Here is a 24,956-nt window from a genome sequence, read left to right as displayed (position 1 = left end):
GCCCTGCTCAGCGGGGAGTCTGCTTCTCCCTCTGACCCTCTTCCCTCTCGTGCTATCTCTCATTCTCACTCTCAAATAAATAAATAAAATATTTAAAAAAAAGAATATCAAGTATAATAAAACCAAATTTCTAATTTGTATCATGCCTAGTTTTTTATATGCTACAAATAAAAACAGACCAACCTGGCAAGGTCTGTCACACTTTATTGGTAAACAGATGACAGAGATAAAAGCTTGATTCATTTATCTTCCTTCTACATTTTTACTGGATAGCATTTAAGGTATGACTTCCCTCTGAGCATTTCTTTTTTTTTTTTTTTTTAAATTTTTTTTTTTTATTTCACAGACAGACAGTGAGAGCAGGAACACAAGCAGGGGGAAGGGGAGAGGGAGAAGCAGGCTTCCCGCTGAGCAGGGAGCCCGATGTGGGGCTCGATCCCAGGACCCTGGGATCATGACATGAGCTGAAGGCAGACACTTATTAACGACTGAGCCACCCAGGCGCGCCCCCCTGAGCATTTCTAAAACTAGTGTTATATAGATTCTAATTTGTACTTGACACAGATGCAATTCTGTTTAGAAGTCCAGAGTCTCTCAATGGTTTGTCTCCCTCTCTGATTTCTTCCCACTCAGTTTTCCCTCCCTTCCCCTGTGGTCCTCCACACTATTCCTTATGTTCCACATATGAGTGAAACCATATGATAGTTGTCTTTCTCTCCTTGACTTATTTCACTTAGCATAATCCCCTCCAGTTCCATCCATGTCGATGAAAAAGGTAGGTATTCATCCTTTCTGACGGCTGAATAATATTCCAGTGTATATATGAACCACATCTTCTTTATCCATTAGTCTGTTGAAGGGCATCTCGTCTCCTTCCACAGTTTGGCTATTGCAGACATTGCTGCTATGAACATTGGGGTGCATGTGCCCCTTCTTTTCACTACATCTGTGTCTTTGGAGTAAAAACCTAGTAGTGCAATTGGGTCATAGGGTAGTTCTATTTTTAACGTCTTAAGGAACCTCCATACTGTTTTCTAGAGTGGCTGCACCAGTTTGCATTCTCACCAACAGCGTAAGAGGGCTCCCCTTTCTCCACCTCCTTAACAACATTTGTTGTTTCCTGTCTTGTTAATTTTAGCCATTCTAACTGGTGTATCAATTCTATTTAGAAACTGACAGTTTATTTTTTTTTAATATTTTATTTATTTATTCATGAGAGACAGAGGGAGAGAGAGAGAGGGAGAAGCAGACTCCCAAGGAGCAGGGAGCCCGATGCGGGACTTGATCCCAGAACCCTGGGATCATGACCTGAGCCGAAGGCAGACGCTTAACCATCTGAGCCACCCAGATGCCCTTAGAAACTGACAGTTTATAAATTCCCTCTGACCCAAGAATGGGTTTACCTCATGGTTTTTACATTTCCAGGTAAAAGAATATTTTTTTGCTTTCTGATTGTTTATTAATTTCTGGTTTTCATCTTTTTGGTCAACAAATGTGCCTTACTTCTACTCTAGGGGCTATTTTTTGAGCCAATCTACAATCAATCAATTGTTATATGTATAAACACACACACACACATATATAAACACACATAAATAAACCTTATAGATTACCTTAAATCTTCTATATCCTTACTTTTATTTAATTTCTTGATCTGTCTTGGACCAAGAGAAGATTAAAGCTCCTATTATTACTATGTTTCCATTTCCCTTTGTATGTCCTATAGTTTATAGATTTGCTGTGTTTATTTAGTGCACAGATATTTGTAGCTACTACATACTATTGATTTCAGTCTTTAACATGAAGGCTCCTCCTTTTTTTGGTTTCATTTAGTGCTTTTGGCCTGAACTTTATCTCAGCACATGTAAAGATTTGCTTTCTTTCTTTTTGTTTGCATAAATCTGATTATCTTTACTTATTCTTTTACTCTTCAGCTTTCTAATGCACTTTGTTTCAGACTGTCTCTTGGCTCTATCATGGAATACCATTTGCTTCATTATCAATGTTTTCTTTTAATGGGTGAATTAAGCTCATTTATATTTGTTTGGTCTCAATTTTGTTACTTTGTTTTATCTTCACACATCTTTCAAGACTTAATGTAATCCATTTTCTCTGTTCTTTTCACTGTTGTAATTCTACTACTTAGGAATGGATCTCTCTTGATTCTTGTGGTGATTTTTATTCTCATGCCTTTATATTACATGTCCTTAGTCCTCTCATTTATCAAAAATAACATATTAGCTCACAACAACCTTTTCTGGCCCTACTTAAATATGTTTAAGCTCCTCCTACTTGATTTTTCAGCTTGAAATGATATCCTTGGAACTCTTAGTTATGACATATGAAGCAATCAGCTAGTTCTACTTTCTACTTTCCTACCTCCTTGACCTATCAGTTTTTACTTAGTTGTATTAATTCCACATTGTCAAAAAACATTTACATTTTGTTCCATCAGCCTTATCCCTGCCCCACTGAAGTCTTAGTTCCCAATTAAATATATCCTTTGCTCACTACTTTTCTGAAATTTGCCCAATTGTTTCTTGATTGGCTGAACTCAAGTTGATTAATCTTCAGGTGAGATTTATGGAAAAACTGTGCCCGGAGTTTTTACATGGTCAAAACTGTCTGAAGAGTAGTTTGGCTGGATGGAGACATCCTTGGCTCGCACTGTTTCCTCAAATATTTATAGAAGGCATTGCAGTGCTGGCATTCAGTATTGCTGTGGGGAAGTGTGATGCCAACATGGTTTTCTTTTTCTTATGTCTTGGCCTTTTGCCTGGGTATCCAAGGTTTTCTTTATCTTTTTTTTTTTTTTTAAGATTTTATTTATTTATTTGAGAGAGAGAGAGAGAGAGAGAGAGAGAAAGCTGGGGGGAGCAGACGGAGAGGGACAAGCAGACTCAGTGCTGAGTGAGGAGCCTGATGTGGGGCTTGATCCCATGACCCCAAGATCACAACCTGAGCTGAAACCAAGAGTTGGACACTCAACTGACTAAGCCACCCAGGCACCCCTGTCTAGATATGGATTTCTTTTTCTTTATCCTACCTAGTTAGATTGTAACAACTAAGTGTACTTGAAGATTAAACTTACCATATCCTCACTGACTTTAAAACTGTCAGAAATAAAATTCCCAGAAAACTATGACGTCTGCTAGGAATCTCTGATGACATTTTAGAAGTCAACACAACTCCAAAAGCTATCTGTTCAATTAAATCATTCCCACCACCTGAAGCCACAGGATCAGCTGCCCTGAGTTCTGGGTGGAGGACGAATGCAGCATTTTCAACTTTCCTTTTAGCAAAGCAACCCTTTCTTCAAATAGCATCATGCCTAAAAGCCCACATTTGGGAACAGGAGTGGAGATGCTCTGCCCCACAGAAGGAATGAGTTCACTGGACCTGTGGTGGGAACAGCCCTCACCTCAAAGGCTACTGCCCACTATAAATGAGAACAGTGATGTGCTGGAGGGTCCGCTAGTCTTCTCTGAATTGAGTTAGATGGCGGTGATCTTCCCTGGGGAAGGCCCAGACCCAGGCAGAATCCAGAACAGGGTAAGGGTAGCTCAGGGACGTTGCATGTGGCAGACCCTACTGGAAACCAGAAAGCCCCTCAGGGAGCATCTCTGTCTGTACCACTTGAAAATTCACAATGAATAGGCTGTGTGGCTTCCAAAAACTTGATATTTCTGTTATTTCGGCAATATTCATGAAACATCGGGGGAAAAAAGTCTATTCTTTGCATTAGGTTAATTGCTAATTCTTAGCAATTGGAAGTTAAATTTTATTTAACTTTTAAAAAATAAATAATTTAGGACTTATGTTCCCTAAAACAAAACAAAGGCATAACATATTTACATACATACATACATACATACACCTGCTCACTGTTCACCCAGTACCACACTTAAGTACACAGAGCCAGTCAATGTTTCGTTGGTCTTAGTTTGTTAATTTCCCAACATAGTAAATGTCATCAATCTATTTCTGCATGTGTCAGGCCCTTTTCATCATCATCCAGCAGAGGTCCTTGATCTTATTCCCCACGCTAGAGCTACATGCCCTCACAGACCTTCCCCTTCAAAACCCTGCCTCCCACACAGGCCTCTAGCCTGCCCGCACCCCTGCTCCTGCTCCAAAGAAGTCAGTCTGGTTGGTAAGGCAGTGGATGCCAGTAGTCAGAACACAGATGGCAGGGAGATGAGAGGTCAGGTGAGGGAGGTGGCCTAGGGTAGGAGAGTTGGTACCCTGACAATAGTTTCCTTGGGCAGAGAAACTGGAGGGTGCAATTAGGATTAAGCTAGAGAGGAGAGGGTCAACCCTATTCCCTACCTGAACCAACGAATGTTGGGCTAACTTCAGGATAGAGCCTGGAGATTTTTCCATAGCAATATTTTTTCTTTTAAACAGCTGCAGGGTATCTTATTGTGCAGATAAGTCGGTTTATTTAATGAGTGGCTTGGTGCTATAAGCAATACTGCTTTACCCTGTGGATGACTAGTGTGATACATACATGCAACATGAATCATTTTTTTAAACACAGAAGTCTGACTCCAGTAAGCCACTGTTTCTGTTTGAAAACGGCACCTCTGAGGCTAATGGCCACTTACCTTGATTTTTTCTTCTAACCTTCCCACGCGAATATTGCCTTCTATGATTTTGTTGAGAACTCCATGCTTCTCACTTTCTAAACATTTAGCCTAAGGAGAAAAGTGAAAAGAAAAATAATGGGCTCTTGGTTTAAAAGAAAAATTAAAATAATAATTCTTCTGCAAAGAACATTATTCTCCCAAGTAATCTCTATTCTGCCACTCCTCCCAGCCCACCACCCTACCTACCCCCCACTCCCTGTGTGAGAGATGTGGACAGAACTTGGGCCAATAGCTGAGGAGGGGCAAGAACCCAGAATGGCAGGCTGGGTGCCCCTCCTGGGCACCAACAGAAGATCGAGCCCCCCAAACAAGGGGAATGTGCTGTAAGGGCTTCCGGCACACTTCTCTATGCTTGTGGAATATAGCATTCCTTCAATCGTATCCAAGGAACAAGTGCAAAGATGCAAATAAACGTATAGCTCGACTACCTGAATAATTACAAAATTAAGGATAACGGAGGGGCGGAGCAAGATGGCGGAGGAGTAGGAGACCTGGATTTCGTCTGGTCCCAGGAAGTCAGCTGGATAGGGATCAAACCATTCTGAACACCTACGAACTCAACAGGAGACTGAAGAAAAGAACAGCAGCAACTCTCTGAACAGAAAAGTGACCACTTACTGGAAGGTAGGACTTGCGAAGAAGTGAATGCGAGGCGATATTCAGGAGGATAGATGACGGGGGAGGGGGCCTCCATCAGCAAGTGACAGAGCCGCAGATCACAAAATTGGAACTTTTAGAAGTCGGCTCCGCTGAGGGACGTTGCTCCAGTGGCTAAGCGGGGGGTGGAACCCTCATGGGACAGTGTGGTCTCAGGATCCTTGGGGTCACAGAAGACCAGGGGTGCCTGAGTGCGGCAGAGCTCCCAGGTATCAGAGCGGGGTTAGCTGGCTGCAGAGACGGAGCCGAGGAGTGGGCTCTCAGCTCAGGGTTGCCATAAACCATGATCCGCGGCACAGTCGAGCCACTGCTCCTACAGCAGGGACCCAACAAGCAGCAGACCCGGGGAGACTCCCCTTCCTCCCCTGGGAGGAGCGGTGTGGGAGCGCACCGCAGGGATCTGCTGGGTTTGGAGACTTCACACGGGGTCGGGTGCCAGAGATAGAAACGCTCGGTCATAGGCCGGGTGAGCACAGAGTGCGGCTGGGGACCAGGGAGACGGGAGTGATTGACTGCTTTTCTCTGGGGGCACACTGAGGAGCGGGGCCCCGAGTTCTCGGCTCCTCCAGGGCAGAGATCGGGAGGCCCCCATTTTCACTCTCGTACTCCAAAACTGTATGGAAAGCTTGCAGGGAACAAAAAATCCCGAGAGCAAACCCTAGCAGATTGCTTAGAGTGGGGCAATTCCGCCTCCGGCAAAGACATTTGGGAACCACGGCAACAGGCCCCTCCCCCAGAAGATCAGCAAGAACAGGCAGCCAAGACCAAGTTTACCAATCAATAAGAACGGCAGAACTCCAACGCTAGGGGGATACTGCACATAGAATTCGTGGCTTTTTCCCATGATTCTTTCGTCTTTCAAAGTTAATTTTTTTAAACTGTTTTTATTTTGAATTTTTCTTTTTCCCTTTTTTAACCATCTTATCAATCGCTTTTTTAAAAATCTTATTTTTCATTTTTAGAGTCATATTCTATCTGTTCATTGTAGTTAACCTTATTTTTGGTATATATATACACACATAACTTGTTCTCTCTTTAAAATTTTGGGATACAGTTTCTTCTAACAGACCAAAATATACCCTAAATCTCTAGTGCATGGCTTAGCTCTAGTCTTCTGCCTGATCACATTCTCTCCCTTCTTTTTTAAATTTCTCTTCTTTCTTTTTTCAACCAACTTCTTATCAGTTCCTTTTATAAAATCTTCTATACTTTTCATCTTTACAGTCATATTCCATCCCTTCATCATATTTACACTTATTTTTCTACATACATAAGTTTTTCTTTCTTTAAATTTTGGGAGGCGGAGCGCCTGGGTGGCTCAGTCATTAAGTGTCTGCCTTCAGCTCGGGTCATGATCCCAGGGTCCTGGGATCAAGCCCTGCAACAGGTTCCCTGCTTGGCGGGAAGCCTGATTCTTCCTCTCCCACTCCCCCTGCTCGTGTTCCCTCTCTCGCTCTGTCTCTCTCTGTCAAATAAATAAATAAAAATCTTTAAAAAATAAAATAAAGAAAGAAAGAAAGAAAGAAGTTTTGGGAGGCCTTCTAACAGACCTTCTAACAGGTCCTTTTAACAGACCAAAATACACCCAAAATCTAGTGTGTGGCACTGATCTATTTACCAGCCTGATCATATTTGATCATATTCTTTTTTTTTTTCCTTCCCTTTCTTTTCCCCTGGTTTCAGGTCTCTTCTGATTTGTTTAGTGTATATTTCTCTGGGGTTGTTGTTACCCTGTTAGCATTTTGGTCTCTCATTCATCTATTCTCCTCTGGACAAAATGGACAAGATGGAAAAACTCACCTCAAAAAATAGAACAAGAGGCAGTACCAACTGCCAGGGACCTGATCAATACCAACATTAGTAAGATGTCAGAACTAGAGTTCAGAATGATGATTATAAAGATACTAGCTGGGCTTGAAAAAAGGATGGAAGATACTAGAGAAACCCTTTCTGGAAAATAAAAGAACTAAAATCTAACCAAGTCGAAATCAAAAAGGCTATTAATGAGGTGCAATAAAAAATGGAGGCTCTAACTGCTAGGATAAATGAGGCAGAAGAGAGAATTAGTGATATAGAAGACCAAATGATGGAGAATAAAGAAGCGGAGAAAAAGAGAGATAAACAACTACTGGATCACGAGGGCAGAATTCGGGAGATAAGTGATACCATAAGACAAAACAATAGGAGAATAATTGGGATCCCAGAAGAAGAGAGAGAGAGAGGGGCAGAAGGCATATTGGAGCAAATTATAGCAGACAACGTCCCTAATTTGGGGAAGGAAACAGGCATCAAAATCCAGGAGGCACAGTGAACCCCTGTGAAATCAATAAAAATAGGTCAACACTCTGACATCTAATGGTAAAACTTACAAGTCTCAGAGACAAAGAGAAAATCCTGAAAGCAGCTTGGGACAAGAGGTTTGTAACCTACAATGGTAGAAACATTAGATTGGCAACAGACCTATCCATAGAGACCTGGCAGGCCAGAAAGGACTGGCATGATATATTCAGAGCACTAAAAGAGAAAAACATGCAGCCAAGACTACTATATCCAGCCAGGTTGTCACTGAAAATAGGAGAGATAAAAAGCTTCCAGGACAAACAAAAACTAAAAGAATTTGCAAACACCAAACCAGCCCTACAAGAAATATTGAAAGGGGTCCTCTAAGCAAAGAGAGAGCCTAAAAGTAACATAGACCAGAAAGGAACACAGACCTATACAGTAACAGTCACCTTACAGGCAATACAATGGCACTAAATTCATATCTTTCAATAGTTACCCTGAATGTAAATGGGCTAAATGCTCCAATCAAAAGACACAGGCTATCAGATTGGATAAAAAAAACAAGACCCATCAATATTCTGTCTGCAAGAGACTCATTTTAGACCCAAGGACACCCCCAGATTGAAAGTGAGGAGGTGGAAAACCATTTACCATGCTAATGGACATCAAAAGAAAACTGGGGTGGCAATCCTTATATCAGACAAATTAGATTTTAAACCAAAAACTATAATAAGAGATGAGGAAGGACACTATATCATACTTGAAGGGACTATCCAACAAGAAGATCTAACAGTTGTAAATATCTTTGCCCCTAACACGGGAGCAGCCAATTATATAAGCCAATTAATGACAAAATCAAAGAAACACATTGACAACAATACCATAATAGTAGGGGACTTTAACACTCCCCTGACTGAAATGGACAGATCATCTAAGCAAAAGATCAACAAGGAAATAAAGACTTTAAATGACACACCGGAACAAATGTACTTCACAGATATATTCAGAACATTCCATCGCAAAGCAACAGAATACACATTATTCTCTAGTGCCCATGGAACATTCTCCAGAATTGATCACATCCTAGGTCACAAATCAGGTCTCAACTGGCACCAAAAGATTGGGATCATTCCCTGCATATTTTCAGACAACAACGCTTTAAAACTAGAACTCAATCACAAGAGGAAAGTCAGAAAGAACTCAAATACATGGAGGCTAAAGAGCATCCGACTAAAGAATGAATGGGTCAACCAGGAAGTTAAAGAAGAATTTAAAAAATTCATGGAAGCAAATGAAAATGAAAACACAACTGTTCAAAACCTTTGGGATGCAGCAAAGGTGGTCCTAAGAGGAAAGTATATAACAATACATGCCTTTCTCAAGAAACAAGAAAGGTCTCAAATACACAACCTAACCCTACACCTAAAGGAGCTGGAGAAAGAACAGCAAATAAAGCCTAACCAGCAGGAGAAGAGAAACAGTAAAGATCAGAGCAGAAATCAATGAAATAGAAACGAAAACAACAGTAAACAGATCAACAAAACTACAAGCTGGTTCTTTGAAAGAATTAATAAGATTGATAAACCCCTGGCCAGACTTATCAAAAAGAAAAATGACCCAAATAAATAAAATCATGAATGAAAGAGGCGAGATCACAACCAACACCAAAGAAATACAAACAATTATAAGAACATATTACGAGCAACTATATGGCAGCAAATTAGATAGTCTGGAAGAAATGGATGCATTCCTAGACATGTATCAACTACCAAAACTGTACCAGGAAGAAACAGAAAACCTGAACAGACCCATGACCACTAAGGAAATTGAAGCAGTAATCAAAAATCTCCCAAAAACAAGAGCCCAGGGCCAGATGGCTTCCCAGGGGAATTCTACCAAACATTTAAAGAAGAACCCATTCTTCTGAAATTGTTCCAAAAAATAGAAATGGAAGGAAAACTTCCAAACTCATTTTATGAGGCCAGCATTACCTTGATCCCAAAATCAGACAAAGACCCTGTCAAAGAGGAGAATTACAGACCAATATCCCTGATGAACATGGATGCAAAAATTCTCACCAAAATACTAGCCAATAGGATCCAACAGTACATGAGAAGGATTATTCACCACAACCAAGTGGGATTTATTCCTGGGCTGCAAGGTTGGTTCAACATCTACAAATCAATGTGATACAATACATTAAAAAAAGAAAGACCAAGAACCATATGATCCTCTCAATAGATGCAGAAAAAGCATTTGACAAAGTACAGCATCCTTTCTTGATTAAAACTCTTCAGAGTGTAGGGATAGAGGGTACACACCTCAATATCATAAAAGCCATCTATGAAAAACCCACAGCAAATATCATTCTCAATGGGGAAAAACTGAGAGCTTTCCCCTAAGGTCAGGAACACAGCAGGGATGTCCACTATCACCACTGCTATTCAATATAGTATTAGAAGTCCTAGCCACAGCAATCAGACAACAAAAAGAAATCAAAGGCATTCGAATAGGCAAAGAAGAAGTCAAACTCTCCCTCTTTGCAGATGATATGATACTCTATGTAGAAAACCCAAAAGACTCCACCCCAAAACTGCTAGAACTCATACAGGAATTCAGTAAAGTGACAGGATATAAAATCAATGCACAGAAATCAGTGGCATTCCTATACACCAACAACAAGACAGAAGAAAGAGAAATTAAGGAGTCAATCCCATTTATAATTGCACCCAAAACCATAAGATACCTAGGAATAAATCTAACCAAAGAGGCAAAGAATCTGTACTCAGAAAACTATAAAATACTCATGAAAGAAATTGAGGAAGACACAAAGAAATGGAAAAACGTTCCATGCTCATGGATTGGAAGAACAAATATTGTGAAGATGTCAGTGCTACCTAGAGCAATCTACACATTTAATGCAACCCCTATCAAAATACCATCTACTTTTTTCAAAGAAATGGAACAAATAATCCTAAAATTTGTATGGAACCAGAAAAGACCCCGAATAGCCAGAGGAATGTTGAAAAAGAAAAGCTAAGCTGGCGGCATCACAATTCCGGACTTCCAGCTCTATTACCAAGCTGTCATCATCAAGACAGGCACAAAAACAGACACATAGATCAATGGAACAGAATAGAGAGCCCAGAAATGGACCCTCAACTCTATGGTCAACTAATCTTCGATAAAGCAGGAAAGAATGTCCACTGGAAAAAAGACAGTCTCTTCAACAAATGGTGTTGGGAAAATCGGACAGCCACATGCAGAAGAATGAAACTGGACCATTTCCTTACACCACACACAAAAATAGACTCCAAATGGATGAAAGATCTAAATGTGAGATAGGAGTCCATCAAAATCCTAGAGAACACAGGCAGCAACCTCTTTGACCTCAGCTGCAGCAACTTTTTCCTAGAAACATCACCAAAGGCAAGGGAAGCAAGGGCAAAAATGAACTATTGGGACTTCATCAAGATAAAAAGCTTTTGCACAGCAAAAGAAACAGTCAACAAAACCAAAAGACAACCGACAGAATGGGAGAAGATATCTGCAAATGACATATCAGATAAAGGGCTAGTATCCAAAGTCTATAAAGAACTTATCAAACTCAACACCCAAAGAACAAATAATCCAATCAAGAAATGGGCAGAAGACATGAACAGACATTTTTTCAAAGAAGACATCCAAATGGCCAACAGACACATGAAAAAGTGCTCAACATCGCTCGGCATCAGGGAAATCCAAATCAAAACCCCAATGAGATATCACCTCACACCAGTCAGAATGGCTAAAATTAACAAGTCAGGAAATGACGGATGTTGGTGAGGATGTAGAGAAAGGGGAACCCTCCTACACTGTTGGTGGGAATGCAAGCTGGTACAGCCACTCTGGAAAACAGTATGGAGGTTCCTCAAAAAGTTGAAAATAGAGCTACCCTATGACCCAGCAATTGCACCCTGGGTATTTACCCCAAAGATACAAATGTAGTAATCCGAAGGGGTATGTGCACCCCAATGTGTATAGCAGCGATGTCCACAATAGCCAAACTATGGAAAGAGCCAAGATGTCCATGAACAGATGAATGGATAAAGAAGATATAGTGTGTGTGTATGTGTGTGTATATATACATATATATGTATATATATATATAATGGAATATTATGCAGCCATCAAAAACCCCCAAATCTTGCCATTTAGAATGACGTGGATGGAACTAGAGGGTATTATGCTAAGCAAAATAAGTCAATCAGAGAAAGACGTATCATATGATCTCACTGATACGAGGAATTCTTAATCTCAGGAAACAAATTGAGGGTTGCTGGAGTGGTGGGGGGAGGGAGGGATGGGTTGGCTGGGTGATAGACATTGGGGAGGGTATGTGCCATGGTGAGAGCTGTGAATTGTGCAAGACTGTTGAATCACAGACCTGTACCTCTGAAACAAATAATACATTATATGTTAAAAAAAAAAAAAGATAGTAGGAAGGGTAAAATGAAGGTGGGGAAATCAGAGGGGGAGACAAACCATGAGAGACTATGGACTCTGAGAAACAAACTGAGGGTTCTAGAGGGGAGGGGGGTGGGAGGATGGGTTAGCCTGGTGATGGGTATTAAAGAGGGCATGTTCTGCATGGAGCACTGGGTGTTATACGCAAACAATGAATCATGGAACACTACATCAAAAACTAATGATGTAATGTATTGGGATTAACATAACATAATTAAATTTAAAAAAAAAACAAAAAACAAAACAAAACAAAAAAAGAAATTAAGGATAATGTGAAAACACAATTCCATTCGCCAAGCCAAATGTCATGGCATTACATCCAAGAGGGATATCATTTGAAGTTGAATGATTTAGATTAATATCCACATGGGACATGAATTGCTACACACTGTAAATTATTTCAAATGCCAAAGTTAAAAAAGCAAAGGTGAGTATTCCTTCTAAGGCAGGCCAGGATGACAATTTGATTTCATTCAGAAAGGAAAAATACGACCCAGAAAGTTAAATAATTTGCCATAAGTCACATGGAAAACCCATCCTAAAGGTAGGATTAGAAATTAAGATGGCACTTTCGGGATGCCTGGGTGGCTCAGTCGGTAAGCGTCTGCCTTCAGCTCAGGTCATGATCCCAGGGTCCTGGGATTGAGTCCCCCATCGGGCTCCCTGCTGGGAGCCTGCTTCTCCCTCTGTCTGCCACTCCCGCTGCTTGTGTTCCCTTTCTGACAAATAAATACATAAAGTCTTAAAAAAAAAAAAAAGAAAGAAAGAAAGAAAGAAATTAAGATGCCACTTTCAACAAATTAAGGTCTAGGATACCAGGATAGGGTAAGGTTGGGACACTTTGGCCCACAGTCCCAGGGCAGGCCAGAAGCAGCCGGTACCACCCTTGAACCCCAACTAGAGGGGCTGACCTTGGGGCTCCCAGGTGCAAGGAGTTTGCAGGGGCAAGGAGACAGCAGTGTCTGTATATACACAGAAGTCCCTTGTGGTGGGCAGAGGTAGGGTGGGATGAAAGCAGCTCCCCCACATCTGGGGGGTCTAAGGATTTTGAACCCCTCACTTTCAGGCCATAATAACAAAGGTCAAGGCAGGAGGAGTGAACACATTTCATTAACAGATTGTTGGCTTAATTTCTAAGTATTCAGACAAATAGTATATGGCTCCCATTTATATTCCCATTCTCGGCCCACATATATGAGGGGTGGGCCTAAGAGAGACCATCTGAGGGTAGGGAGGATCTCAACTTCTTCACAGGAACCTGGGTGATCACTGACCCACGTGGGAGGTACAGGGCCTGCCTCCTGGGGGAGCCTGCAGGGTGCTGCCCTACAAATTGGCTTCGCCCTTTGAGTGGTACTGACACGTGGCAGCTGGGTGCCCATGAACGTCTGCTTAGAGGAATGAGCCGATTGGCACTTTCTATTTTCTAGCAAGCTTCTGCTTTGCAGTCTTGCTATTCCAGTGGGCAGGCCCAGGAGGCATGGCCGAAGAGGAAAAGGGTGCTCAGTGCTGCTACAGAAAATCCCTGAGTCCAGCACGGGTTAGGCTGGTGACCTCTCAGGACAGGGGCTGCTAGGGCAGGGGGTGTGCATGCTTAGGCCCCTACCATGCTGCGTCTGAGTCACAGTGCTTCTGAAAGACCCAAAAAGGACTTAGAAATCACCACTAACATGTAACCACACTCCTACCAACAACTATTATAATTAAAAAAAAAAAAATTTTTTTTTTTTGGTGACCTTGTAAGTACAGAACAGTATCTCAAGATTGGCTTAATTAGCATCTTTTATTACAAGTAAGGATCACATTTTCCCCCAAGAGCTGTGTGCTACTTATATTTCCTCTTATATAAAAAACAGCTAAAAGCCTACGTCCACTTTCCTATGGAGGAGCTGAATGTCTTCCTAGCAGATGTGAATAAGCCTGTGCCATATCCTGACAGACTCCCCAAACCATTCATCTGGGAGAAGGGGCTGAGTGATTCCAAGTTTGCCAATTTCCAACTGTCTCAGGAAGTCCTCTGGTCTCCTCCGTCATGACCTCCACTAAATTATTACTTCCAGTCCTAGGCTACCAGAGATCTGCAACATTGTTTAAACAAACATTTAAATGTACGTAAGCAGTCCATGCTCAAAGTTGAAAAATCATAAAGCGCAAGTAAGCAAGATTTCTTTTTAATTGCCTATAACTTCTTCTATTTTTTTTTTTTATAATTTCACCACTTGGAGGTACTGTTATGTAACTCCTATTTTGTGGTAAATTCTATTGGGCTTTTACACTGCGTCCACCTTGGCATGGAGTCTGTCTTCTTTCACTGCGCAAGCCTACGGCTGACACCTTTTAAAATCAGTGTGGAAAGGGCGCCTGGGTGACTCAGTTGGTTAGGCATCTGCCTTCAGCTCAGGTCATGACCCAGGGTCCTGTGATCGAGCCCCATATCAGCGCTCCCTTCTCAGCAGGGAGTCTGCTTCTCCCTCTGCCCCTCCCCCTGCTTGCGCTCTCTCTTTCAAATAAAATCATCAAAAAAGAGAAACTTTGAGGATTAAACTGTTTAATAAAATAAAATCAAATCAGTGTGGAAATGCCAGGAATCATGTCGACGGCATTGCTCCTGCTGGCCGGGCAGTGCTCCAATATCTAGGACCAGGAATGATCCACTCAGTTCTGTCTTTAGGACCAGGGCTGCCAGAAGCAACATGGGATGAACTCTATTTAACCTGCCTATGGTTCTGTTTCATCCTCAAACAGGGAACACATTAAGTCAACTTTACAGAGAGAATATGAAGATGCATGTGTAAAAAACATCTGATGACCACAGCTCTATATGGTTAAATGGACTAATTCCAGTAGTTTACCTTCTAAAATATCATTTACTATTATTTAAAAGTCTGGGTTATTTGTCTTTCAAAAATGTTTTTCCTCCATGGTTGAAAGCTAAAATTTTGGAGAATCTGAAAATGTGCAGCTAAACTTTAAAAAGATGAAGCTTTTTATGGATAATTTTGTAATGAAAATGCTCTTTTTTAAAAAAAAATATTTATTTTAGAGAGAAAGGGAAGGCAGGGAGGGGCAAAGGGAGAAGGAGAGAGCGAATCTCAAGCAGTATCCCTACTGAGCGTGGAGCCTGACACGGAGCTCGATCCCAGGACCCTGAGATCATGACCTGAGCCGAAATCAAGAGTCGGACACTCAACTGACTGAGGCACCCAGGCACCTCAAGAAAATGCTCTTAAAATTACCTTTACATATTAACTTTCAGTGTACTTGAAGAAAGTGAGGGAGCTTACCAAGCACATAAGATTGTCACGTTCCTGGGTTATATTCTCTGCCAGGCCGACAAGATTTGCCAGGTACTGGTGAGCAGACATTTCCTTCTCCATGGCTTTTTCCACCTGCTTTTTGAGGACATCAATTTTCTTTTGAGACCTCCTAGAGAATTCCCCCAAATGGTGGAATAAAAAACTCATTAGCCTGAATGGCTAGGACATAGTGAATATCTGCATTGTAAAAATAGCAAGTATGTTAGCACTTAAATGTGTTCTTCAGCAACCTAAATCTTCTATTAAGTTTCAGGGTGAGAAGAGGTAAATGAGTTTAATTTCAAGTGAAGCATAATTATTGACTCCAAATCAAGTCAACAGGTATCACAAAATGCTTAACACAGTTAATAGGCTACTTTGTATGTATTATTCCATTCATTTTTTGGATCGTGCTCTAAAAGGAGTCCAGTTACCCAAAGCCAACTTCTGGGAAATGTGTAGGAAAGAACTTCTAGGACTTTCAGAGTCTTAGGGTCATCATGACTATCAACTATAATTGAACTATAGACTTCAGAAATGTTGGCTAACACTGGTCAACAGAAGAGTCTTTACTGTAGTTTTCTTTTGATACTCAGTAATCTTAATGATCCTTTTCCATTTTACAGCCAATATTAGAAAAAGAAAAGACAAAATAAACAGAATATTTAATTTTCTCTTTTTAATACTAACCCCCCCCCCAAACAAAACAGCTTAAGAAAAAATAGATAAAAACCTATTTATTTTCTGTGCCCTGTCGAGTTCGGCTCCCAGTGCTTGGTTTTTAGCTGCCAGACTGTTCTTCTCTAAGAGCAGGCTCTGTTTCTGCACTTGCAGCAGTGCCAACTTTCCCATCAACTCTTCCATCTCGGCACCTCCTTTCTCCTCTTCCTTCTGCAACTGGCTGGTGGACAAAAACATCACAGGCTTGGATCCAGCACACTGAAACTAATAAGAGGCCGCTGCTGCTGCCAGGCAAGCCAGGGGCAGCCCAGCCCGACAGCCCGCCAGCCTGCGTGGGTCTGTGGAAGGCCCCCGTGCAAACGCTGCCCATCCCCTCTCGGAGGGCCTGGGATGCAAATCCTAGGGGCTGGGCACACAGTTTTTTGATGGTAATGATCTAACGCTTTTCCTGCCCATAAACTGTTGCTTATGCCTTTGTATATAGACATACTTATTTGTACCCTATATTCTGTCCAGAAAGAAATTTTTTGAGAAGCTGATTCCCCGCGGAGCAGGGAGCCTGATGCGGGGCTCGATCCCAGGACCCTGGGATCCTGACCTGAGCCAAAGGCAGACAATTAACGACTGAGCCACCCAGGTGCCCCATTCCAGAAAGGATTTAAGACTGCTTCATTTTTCACATAGTTATAATTGCCTCCCCCAAATCCTAATGGTAAAACAAATTTTATGTCATACTAAAGTAACTCTTATGTTTTTATGATAAAAGCAACAAAAGAACAAGGAGGGCATATACAATTTCAATATATAGTTCTGGCATAATGATGTTTGAGGCAAGAGTTATTTCTTCGTTGGTTCTCTTTGTCAGTTCTCACGGAATAACCAGGACCGAACAGGCAGAGCCATGCGCACAGAGGCTGCCCAATTCTGAAAGGAGGGTCTCTCTGGGCACAGCGTGAGCCTTACTTCCAGGCTTGCTGGCCAGCAAATGGGCGCAGGTTGCATGTGTGTGGGTCTGCCTGACCAGTCAGACAATTTCGGTGACTTCGGCCTGGGTTGGCTCCCTGAGCACCCCAGCAGGGATTTTCCAGATAGTTTCCATTACTTTCTAGTTTACTAGTTTTAATTAGTCAAAGAGCGGAGGACATATCTAGATAAAAACCATGAAACTGAGGTTTTTAATTTATCTTTTTTCTTCACTGTCTTTTGTTTTTAGAATTTTCTTTAAAGGTATTTTTGCCAAAGTAATGTACTCACCTGGTACCAGTTCAATCACTAAAGAAAAGTTCACAACGAAAAGCAAGTAGGGGCTATAGAGAATGTTGGGAAAGTATCAGTGGGCCAGCATCGTTACCTCAGAGAGCAATACGTTAAGTTCTAGAAAACGTACTTACCCTGTCGGCCAACAGTGCCACCTCTAAATATGTATGTAGGGAAATTCTGATGACACATACTCGAAATCTTACTGTGGCACTTTTTTTTTTTAAGATTTTATTTATTTATTTGACAGAGAGAGACACAGCGAGAGAGGGAACACAAGCAGGGGGAGTGGGAGAGGGAGAAGCAGGCTTCCCGCGGAGCAGGGAGCCCGATGCGGGTTCGATCCCAGGACCCTGGGATCATGACCTGAGCTGAAGGCAGACGCTTAACCAACTGAGCCACCCAGGCAGCCCACTGTGGCACTACCTAATGGAGCAAACTTATTAACAATTTAAATTTCCACTAAGGTAAGTAAAATGTAGTATTTCACATGATGGAATACCACCAGGCAGAAGCTAAAAGAATAAACTTTAATAGCTATTTCAACATGGAGAAATGTTTGAAAAATTGAGTGTAAAAGGACAAGATACTAAAAGCATGAATTCATTCATATAAACTTAAGACACACCAAAAAAATGCCATATGTCATTTATGGAAACATATGTGGAAATAAAAAACAGATTGGAAATGTAATTCCAAGTTTATGGTAGTGATTCCTTTTAGAAAGCCAGGGATAAATATTGGACTAAGGAGAGTGGTTAAAAAGGACTTCAGGTGTATTTCTAACAATATATTTCTTAAGCAAAACAAAGAGGTAAAAGCAATTTGTTAAAAAAAAAAAAGTTAGGGACACCTGGGTGGCTCAGTCGTTAAGCGTCTGCCTTCGGCTCAGGTCATGGTCCCAGGGTCCTGGGATCGAACCCGCATCGGGCTCCCTGCTCAGCGGGAAGCCTGCTTCTCCCTCCCCCGCTCCCCCTGCTTGTGTTCCCTCTCTCGCTGTGTCTCTCTGTCAAATAAATAAAATCTTAAAAAAAAAAAGTTAATAGCTGGTGGAAGAAATAGTTGCTTGCTTGCTTGATTTATTTATTTAATCTCTACACCCAACATGGGGTTCAAACACACAACCCTAAGATCAAGAGTCGCACGCTCCCCTGACTGAGCCAGGCTGGAGCCCCAAAATAGTTGCTTAAAATAAAATCTTTTAAAAATAAAATGTTTCCTATTCTACTCCTCAGGTTCCCCAGAGGAAACCTGTACTGATCACTTTTGATTTTAGTTCTTCTGGTAAAAAGCCATTGATTTAAAATTTTTTAAGTTGTGAAATACACATATAGAAAAGTATATAAAAGATAAATTCATATTTTAATAAATAATTATAACAAACCCTCATATAATTACCATATAGGTGAAGAAACAGAACATTTTTTGGTAAATACTTTAAGAGTTTTTACATCTAGGGGTGCCTGGGTGGCTCAGTTGTTAAGCGTCTGCCTTCGGCTCAGGTCATGATCCCAGGGTCTTCAGATCGAGTCCCATGGTGGGCTCCCTGCTCAGCGGGGAGTCTGCTTCTCCCTCTCCCTCTGCCTCTCTCCCTGGCTTGTGCTCTCTCTCACTTGGTCTCAAATAAATAAATAAAATCTTAAAAAAAAAAAAAGTTTGGGGCGCCTGGGTGGCTCAGTTGGTTAAGCGACTGCCTTCAGCTCGGGTCATGATCTCAGGGTCCTGGGATCGAGCCCCGCATCGGGCTCCCTGCTCCGCGGGAAGCCTGCTTCTCCCTCTGACCCTCCCCCTGCTTGTGTTCCCTCTCTCGCTGTCTTTCTCTCTGTGTCAATTAAATAAATAAATAAAATCTTTAAAAAAAAAAAAGTTTTTACATTGAGATTCATGGGTGAAAATGAAAAGTAATTTTCCTTTCTTATAATTGGTGGGTTTTGATATCAAAATGACATTGATCTCATAAAATGAATTAGGTGGCATTAACTCTTTTTCTGTTTAGAAGGGTTTATGTAAGACTGGAATTATTTCCTCCTTGAGTATTTTTAGAACACTCTGGTGAAGGTATCTAGGCTTACTTACAGTTTTCTTCAAGGAATGATCTTTGGATTCTATTTCTTTTTTTTTTTTTTTTTAATATTTTATTTATTTATTTGACAGAGAGAGAAAGACATCGAGAGAGGGAACACAAGCAGGGGCAGAGAGAGAGGGAGAAGCAGGCTTCCTGCTGAGCAGGGAGCCCGATGCGGGGCTCGATCGCAGGACCCTGGGATCATGACCTGAGCCGAAGGCAGACGCTTAACGACTGAGCCACCCAGGCGCCCCTGGATTCTATTTCTTTAATGATTAAAGGAATATTCAGGTATTCTTTTTGAGTCAGTTTTGGGAAGTTATGTTTTTCCAGGAATATCACTATTTCGCCTGAATTTTCAAATGTATTGACAGGAACTTATTTCTGGTGGGTGCGCACACATTTAAACATCTACTTGGTAGACTGAGTCTTTTCTCTCCATCAACTGATTCTCTTTGTTAAGTAGTGTTTTTTACCTAGTCATCTGTCTTGCCAGGTATTAATGGAACTTAGCACCTCTCTTTTGGTTTGTATTTGAGTAGTATGGCTTTTTCTGCCCTTTCACCTTGGACCTGTCTGTTGTCTTTCTGACTGAGATGTATAGCTTAAAGGCAACACAGAGTTGTTGTGGAGAGTTGAGCAGTAAATATGTAAATAAATGTAAATGAACATTGATTCCATAAAACAGTAATAATATCTTTTGGGATTTAAAAATTCGTAGAATTCAAATGCACAACAATAATTGTATAGAATCAGGAAAAGGGTCAATGGAATTTGTCTTCTAAAGTTTTTATATTATTCTGGAGAGGAGAAAGGTGTTGATTCACTTTATAGTTTGAAAATACACATGATGAAATTTGTGGAAAGACACTCAATAGTATCTCTGCCTTGGAACCCACCGTGTGTGGCCTCCGTGAGGCCTTGAGCTGACGCGAGCCTCCCCTGTGCACAGGACTTCGGTCACAGCCCGTAGAGCTACAGGTAAATGTACATTCCTGGTATGACTCCTCCATGTGACGAGCATTCTCCCCTACCTCCGAGGGAACTTCCCTCACTACCCATAGGTAAGAGACCCTGAAGCTTGCTAAAACCCTGCTCTTCTGACCCTCATGCGCGCTAGGCACCCTGCCTTGATGTCCCCACGTGGCCCCTCCAGGTACCTGTGGGTTACAAACTTCTCTGTTTCCCTTTCCCTTGCGGTCTTACTGTGGCTCACCATCCAACACCCCAGGGCTCTACTTAACATATGTTAATTTAAGTTTAGCCTCTTTGGTGTTATCTATTCCTGATATATTTGCCTTTAAATCTTTTCATTTTGCGTTTTCTATTTTACCACTTGTCCTGTCTTTTCTTGCCCTCATTCGGACTGATTAAAAAAAAAAAATCATTCTTTCCCTGCATTAGTTTAGAAGTTACATTCTCTTTCCACAAATTTCATCATGTGTATTTTCAAACTATAAAGTGAATCAACACCTTTCTCCTCTCCAGAATGATATAAAAACTTTAGAAGACAAACCCCATTGACCCTTTTCCTGATTATATATTGTTGTTGTGCATTTGAATTCTACGCATTTTTAAATCCCAAAAGATATTATTACTGTTTTATGGAATCAATGTTCATTTACATTTATTTACATATTTACTGTCTTTTTACTCTAGTTTACCTTGCCTCCCATACATCCAACACTGAATTATGTTCTTCCTCCTAATGTAGACCCTCTTTGAGAACTGCCTTTAATGTAGGTCTGCTGGTGGTGACACTCAGTCTGGGTTTGAAAATATCCTTATTCTGACCTCATTCCCAAAAGGCATTTTCTTCAGAATGAAATTCTAGCTCATCAGGGGTTCTGTTTGTTTCCCAGCACCTTGAAGCTAGCCTTCCAGGGACTGGTGTGTCCCTTGTTACATGTTAAATATCCTGTTGTTGCTGCGCTCCCCTGAAGGCCATCTGTCCTCTGCTGTTTCACTAAGATGGCTCTTCATTTACCCAACTGTGCTTGTGCTTGCTGGGCTAGCCCAACCCATGCACTGTCGACTGCCTTCATTTGGGGAAGACTCCTCACCGACATCTCTCTAACTGCTCCTGATTAAATATATCCCTCTGCCGCTTCCTGTCTGTGATCTACTGATACCGTGACCTTAGAACACTCCATGCCATCCTATGGATCCTTGCTTCTGACTTACTTTTCAGTTCGCTAATTCACCACCCTGCTATGTCTCATCTTTAGTTAAGCCCATCCAGTGAGTTCTGAATTTAGGTTATTGTATTGTTTCAGTTCTGAACATTCTGTTTCCTTTTCAAATCCAGTATTGTTACATTTTATAGTTCCCTGAAGACATTTTGTAGCCTTTTCTTTCTTTAAGCCTAAGAGCTACCAGTTGTTCTATAGGCTTTGTCTGATAATTCTCATATCTGGACTCTTGATTATTATTTGCCACTTCTGCTGGTTCCCAGGCACTGTCTGTCTGGTTTTCTTTGTGTCTTGGACAATATCCTGGAAAAATTTCTAAGAGTAAAGAGCCTTCCTCCAGAGAGGACTGAGGGCTCGTTGGTTTCAAGTTCACCTTACCCTGAGGATGAAGCCCTCTCGAGTCCCAGCTCACGATTTATTTGCAGGTGATGGGCTTGTCTCATCACTCTTGGTCCACTGATATTTTATGTGGGTGTGTCTGGGTGTGGGTCTTTTTCGTTTACTATATACCAGGTACTCTGCAGGTCCTAGCAGTCAAGGTCTTTGGAGACCTGGAAATGCCCTTCAACTAGTCTGTCTTCCTTCCCATTTTCTTTAAGCTTTCTTTCTGAGATTCCTGACGATCTAAGGTTGGACTTCCTGGACAGGTCTTCCATCCATTACCTTCTCTCCATTCCCAATTGTCTGTTTCCTTATGCTCTAGCAGAACTGACCAATTTGTCTTTTAGCCCTTCTACTGAATTTTCTTTAGATTCTGATAATCAGTTCTAATCTTGCTCTTAATGACTGAACTTTTTTACGGCATTTTATTCTCTAGATTCTGAGTTCTCTATGAAGTGAGTTTCTGTGCTTATGTAGGTCTCCCTCTTTTATTGCATTTTTCCCCATTATACCCAATGATCCTTGTCATTTGTTCATACCTAGGAATCTGTTCTTATTTTAGGATGAGGGACTTGGCATTTGGTGTGTGTTTGTAAGGAGACTGCTTTTCTGCCCTGACATCTTCCTGAGCAGGCATATCACTGACTGCTGAGCAGGACTCTGTCTACACAGATGAGTTATGTGAATAGTCAGCTTGACTTTAGAATAGCCCCTCCCATGCCCCAAAAGCCAGAGTAAGGAAGGCTTCCCTTGTATAGATACCACTAGTCACCCCTTAACTCTCCCTAAACAAGTTTGCTAACTTTCTTAAGTAAGAACCTCTCCCACCACGCATCCTGAGTAGGCTCAACCTTTGTAAGCAGCAATAAAAGCAAAGAACAACCGAAGCTTCCAGGTGTGACCACCAGTACAACTGTAAGTCAACTGGACAGTTCACTTGGAAAATAACCTCCTGCCATTTCTGGGGTCACAGTTCCTCCCAGGCAAGGTTGCCGACAGGTAGAACAAGCAGACTAAATGGAGAAGCCACTCCATATTTACGATCTGCACTGCCCCAAACCAGGAAAGGAGAAACAACACACATGCACCATACCTAGAAGCTCATGGAGCACAGGTTCAATGACCTCATCTTTGCCTGCAACCCCACTCTTTCCCGAAGTCCTCCTCAGACTCACCCCCCTTGTGGGAGCCAGTTCCACAGCTGCTTAGCTGCTAACTAATGGTGACTCTTGCACATGTGGCACCCTATCAGTGTGGGAAGGGAGCCCCCCTAACAGAGGCAACCAGAGGGCAGGTGCACTGAAGCCTTGCAGCCCTTTGGCTCCCTTCAGCCCAGCTCCAAGGTGTCCTTGGCTGACCTCACGTCTGTAGTAGTCTCCTTACTTTGTCTGCCTCTACAGACTTCCCTGAATTCACATATTCCATCCCTGATGGACTCATGCCCCCTTCCCATGTTACTGATGCTCTCACCAATCACTGCACCTTCCAATAGAGAACCATCAGGGTTGACACTGTCCAAGTCCATTCTTACTGTCTATCCTCTACCCCACCTGTAAACTCTGAGCCCAAAGCCTCCCAGCAAAAGCCGGCATAAAGGCTTTCCCTCCCTATTCTAGCTCACTCCACCACAACATTCGTCACCTGATTTCCACTTACAAGAGATCTGGTGACATGTTTGCCTTTTCAACAACCATGTCTTCCACTGCCTTCCCATTAGTGGCTTCTTTTAAAGGGTATTATACCTTCTATACTCACACCTAGGGGGCCATTAGAATATGTGGTTATGGGGGCACCTGAGTGGCTCAATCAGGTGAGCGTCTGACTCTTGGTTTCGGTTCAGGTCATGATCTCAGGTTCATGAGATGGAGCCCCATGTTGATTCTTGGGATTCTTTCCCTCTTCCTCTCCCTCCCCTGCTGCCGCTCTCCCCCGCTTACTCACTCTCTCTTTTTGAAGTAAATAGATAAAATCTTAAAAAAATAAAAAAGAATATGTGATTATGACATCCACAAAAAAAAAAAAATCAGCCACAGGAGTGGGAGTTTGAGGGAAATAAAATCATAAAGACAAACAGAACTTCAAAAAAAATTTCCTTCCTCTACTGGAATAGAAAAGTAAAGTACAGGTGTGGCCCAGACAACGTGTAATAGTGCAGTCAAAACACTGGGTTCCAGTAGTTGGAATCCCCAGCATTTACTAAAGTACCAAACTAAGCACTTTACATGCACCAACTCATTTATTCCCCAACATCAACCATCTTAGCTGAAAGCCTCACCATTTAAAAAATTATTTCCTCATTACAAAAGTAATGCATATTCATATTCATTTTACACACGTAAAATATTTTTTAAAAAACACAAAGAAAATTTAAATTACCCATTTTGATGGTTAATTTTATGTGTCAACTTGGCTAGGCTATGGTGCCCAGTTTGGACAAATATTAGATAGATGCTGCTGTGAAGGTATTTTGTAGATGTGATTAACATCTATAAGCAACTGACTTTAAGTAAAACATTACCCTTGATAACATGGGTGGGCCCCACCTAATCAGCTGAAGGCTTTATGAGCCAAAACTGAGGTCGCCCAAAGAAGGAATTCTGCCTCAAGACTAACAACAGAAATCCTGCCTGAGTTTCCAGCCAGCTGGCTGTCCAATGGACTTTGGATCTGCCAGCCCCTATAACTGTGTGAGCCAATTCTTTAAACTCTCTCTCTCTAGAAATATCTATACACATCCCCTACATATATCAGTTGTTTTTCTAGAGAACGTTGACTACAGATATACATAGATTTTCACCTGCCAAGGAGAATTTCGGTTAATATCTTTCCCTTCTTCCAGTCTTTTTTTCTATGTACCTATGGTATATGTGTGTGTGACTATATACGTACAAGTGTGTATATGTATTTATACATATATATAATTACATATATAAAGACACACACACACTAGAATGATCAACTCATCCCAGTTTGCCTTGGACTTTCTCAG

The 24,956-nt window shown here is 41.6% G+C and overlaps 1 protein-coding gene across 7 annotated transcripts in view; it reads right to left on the bottom strand.

Moving 5' to 3' along the window:
• Positions 1-24,956, bottom strand: part of CEP89 (centrosomal protein 89) — a 74,549-nt gene that overhangs the window by 5,593 nt on the left and 44,000 nt on the right. For 5 of the 7 annotated variants that reach the window (XM_073885094.1, XM_073885099.1, XM_073885100.1 and 2 more), the window contains 3 exons: positions 16,125-16,292; positions 15,380-15,521; positions 4,608-4,697 (listed from right to left, as the gene is read on the bottom strand). In XM_073885094.1, the coding sequence (XP_073741195.1) occupies positions 4,608-4,697; positions 15,380-15,521; positions 16,125-16,292 (400 nt within the window). Of the gene's footprint in view, positions 1-4,607; positions 4,698-12,695; positions 12,837-15,379; positions 15,522-16,124; positions 16,293-24,956 lie in introns of those variants that run through there. The other 2 variants (XM_073885097.1, XM_073885095.1) reach the window with 2 other exon arrangements.

This window comes from Callorhinus ursinus, unplaced genomic scaffold, assembly GCF_003265705.2.
Source record: "Callorhinus ursinus isolate GAN/ISIS: 27379988/994484 unplaced genomic scaffold, GSC_fseal_2.0 scaffold61, whole genome shotgun sequence".
NCBI classification, from domain to species: domain Eukaryota; kingdom Metazoa; phylum Chordata; class Mammalia; order Carnivora; family Otariidae; genus Callorhinus; species Callorhinus ursinus.
Note: the sequence above shows the minus strand (reverse complement) of the source record. Positions and strands in the feature narration are given on the sequence as shown.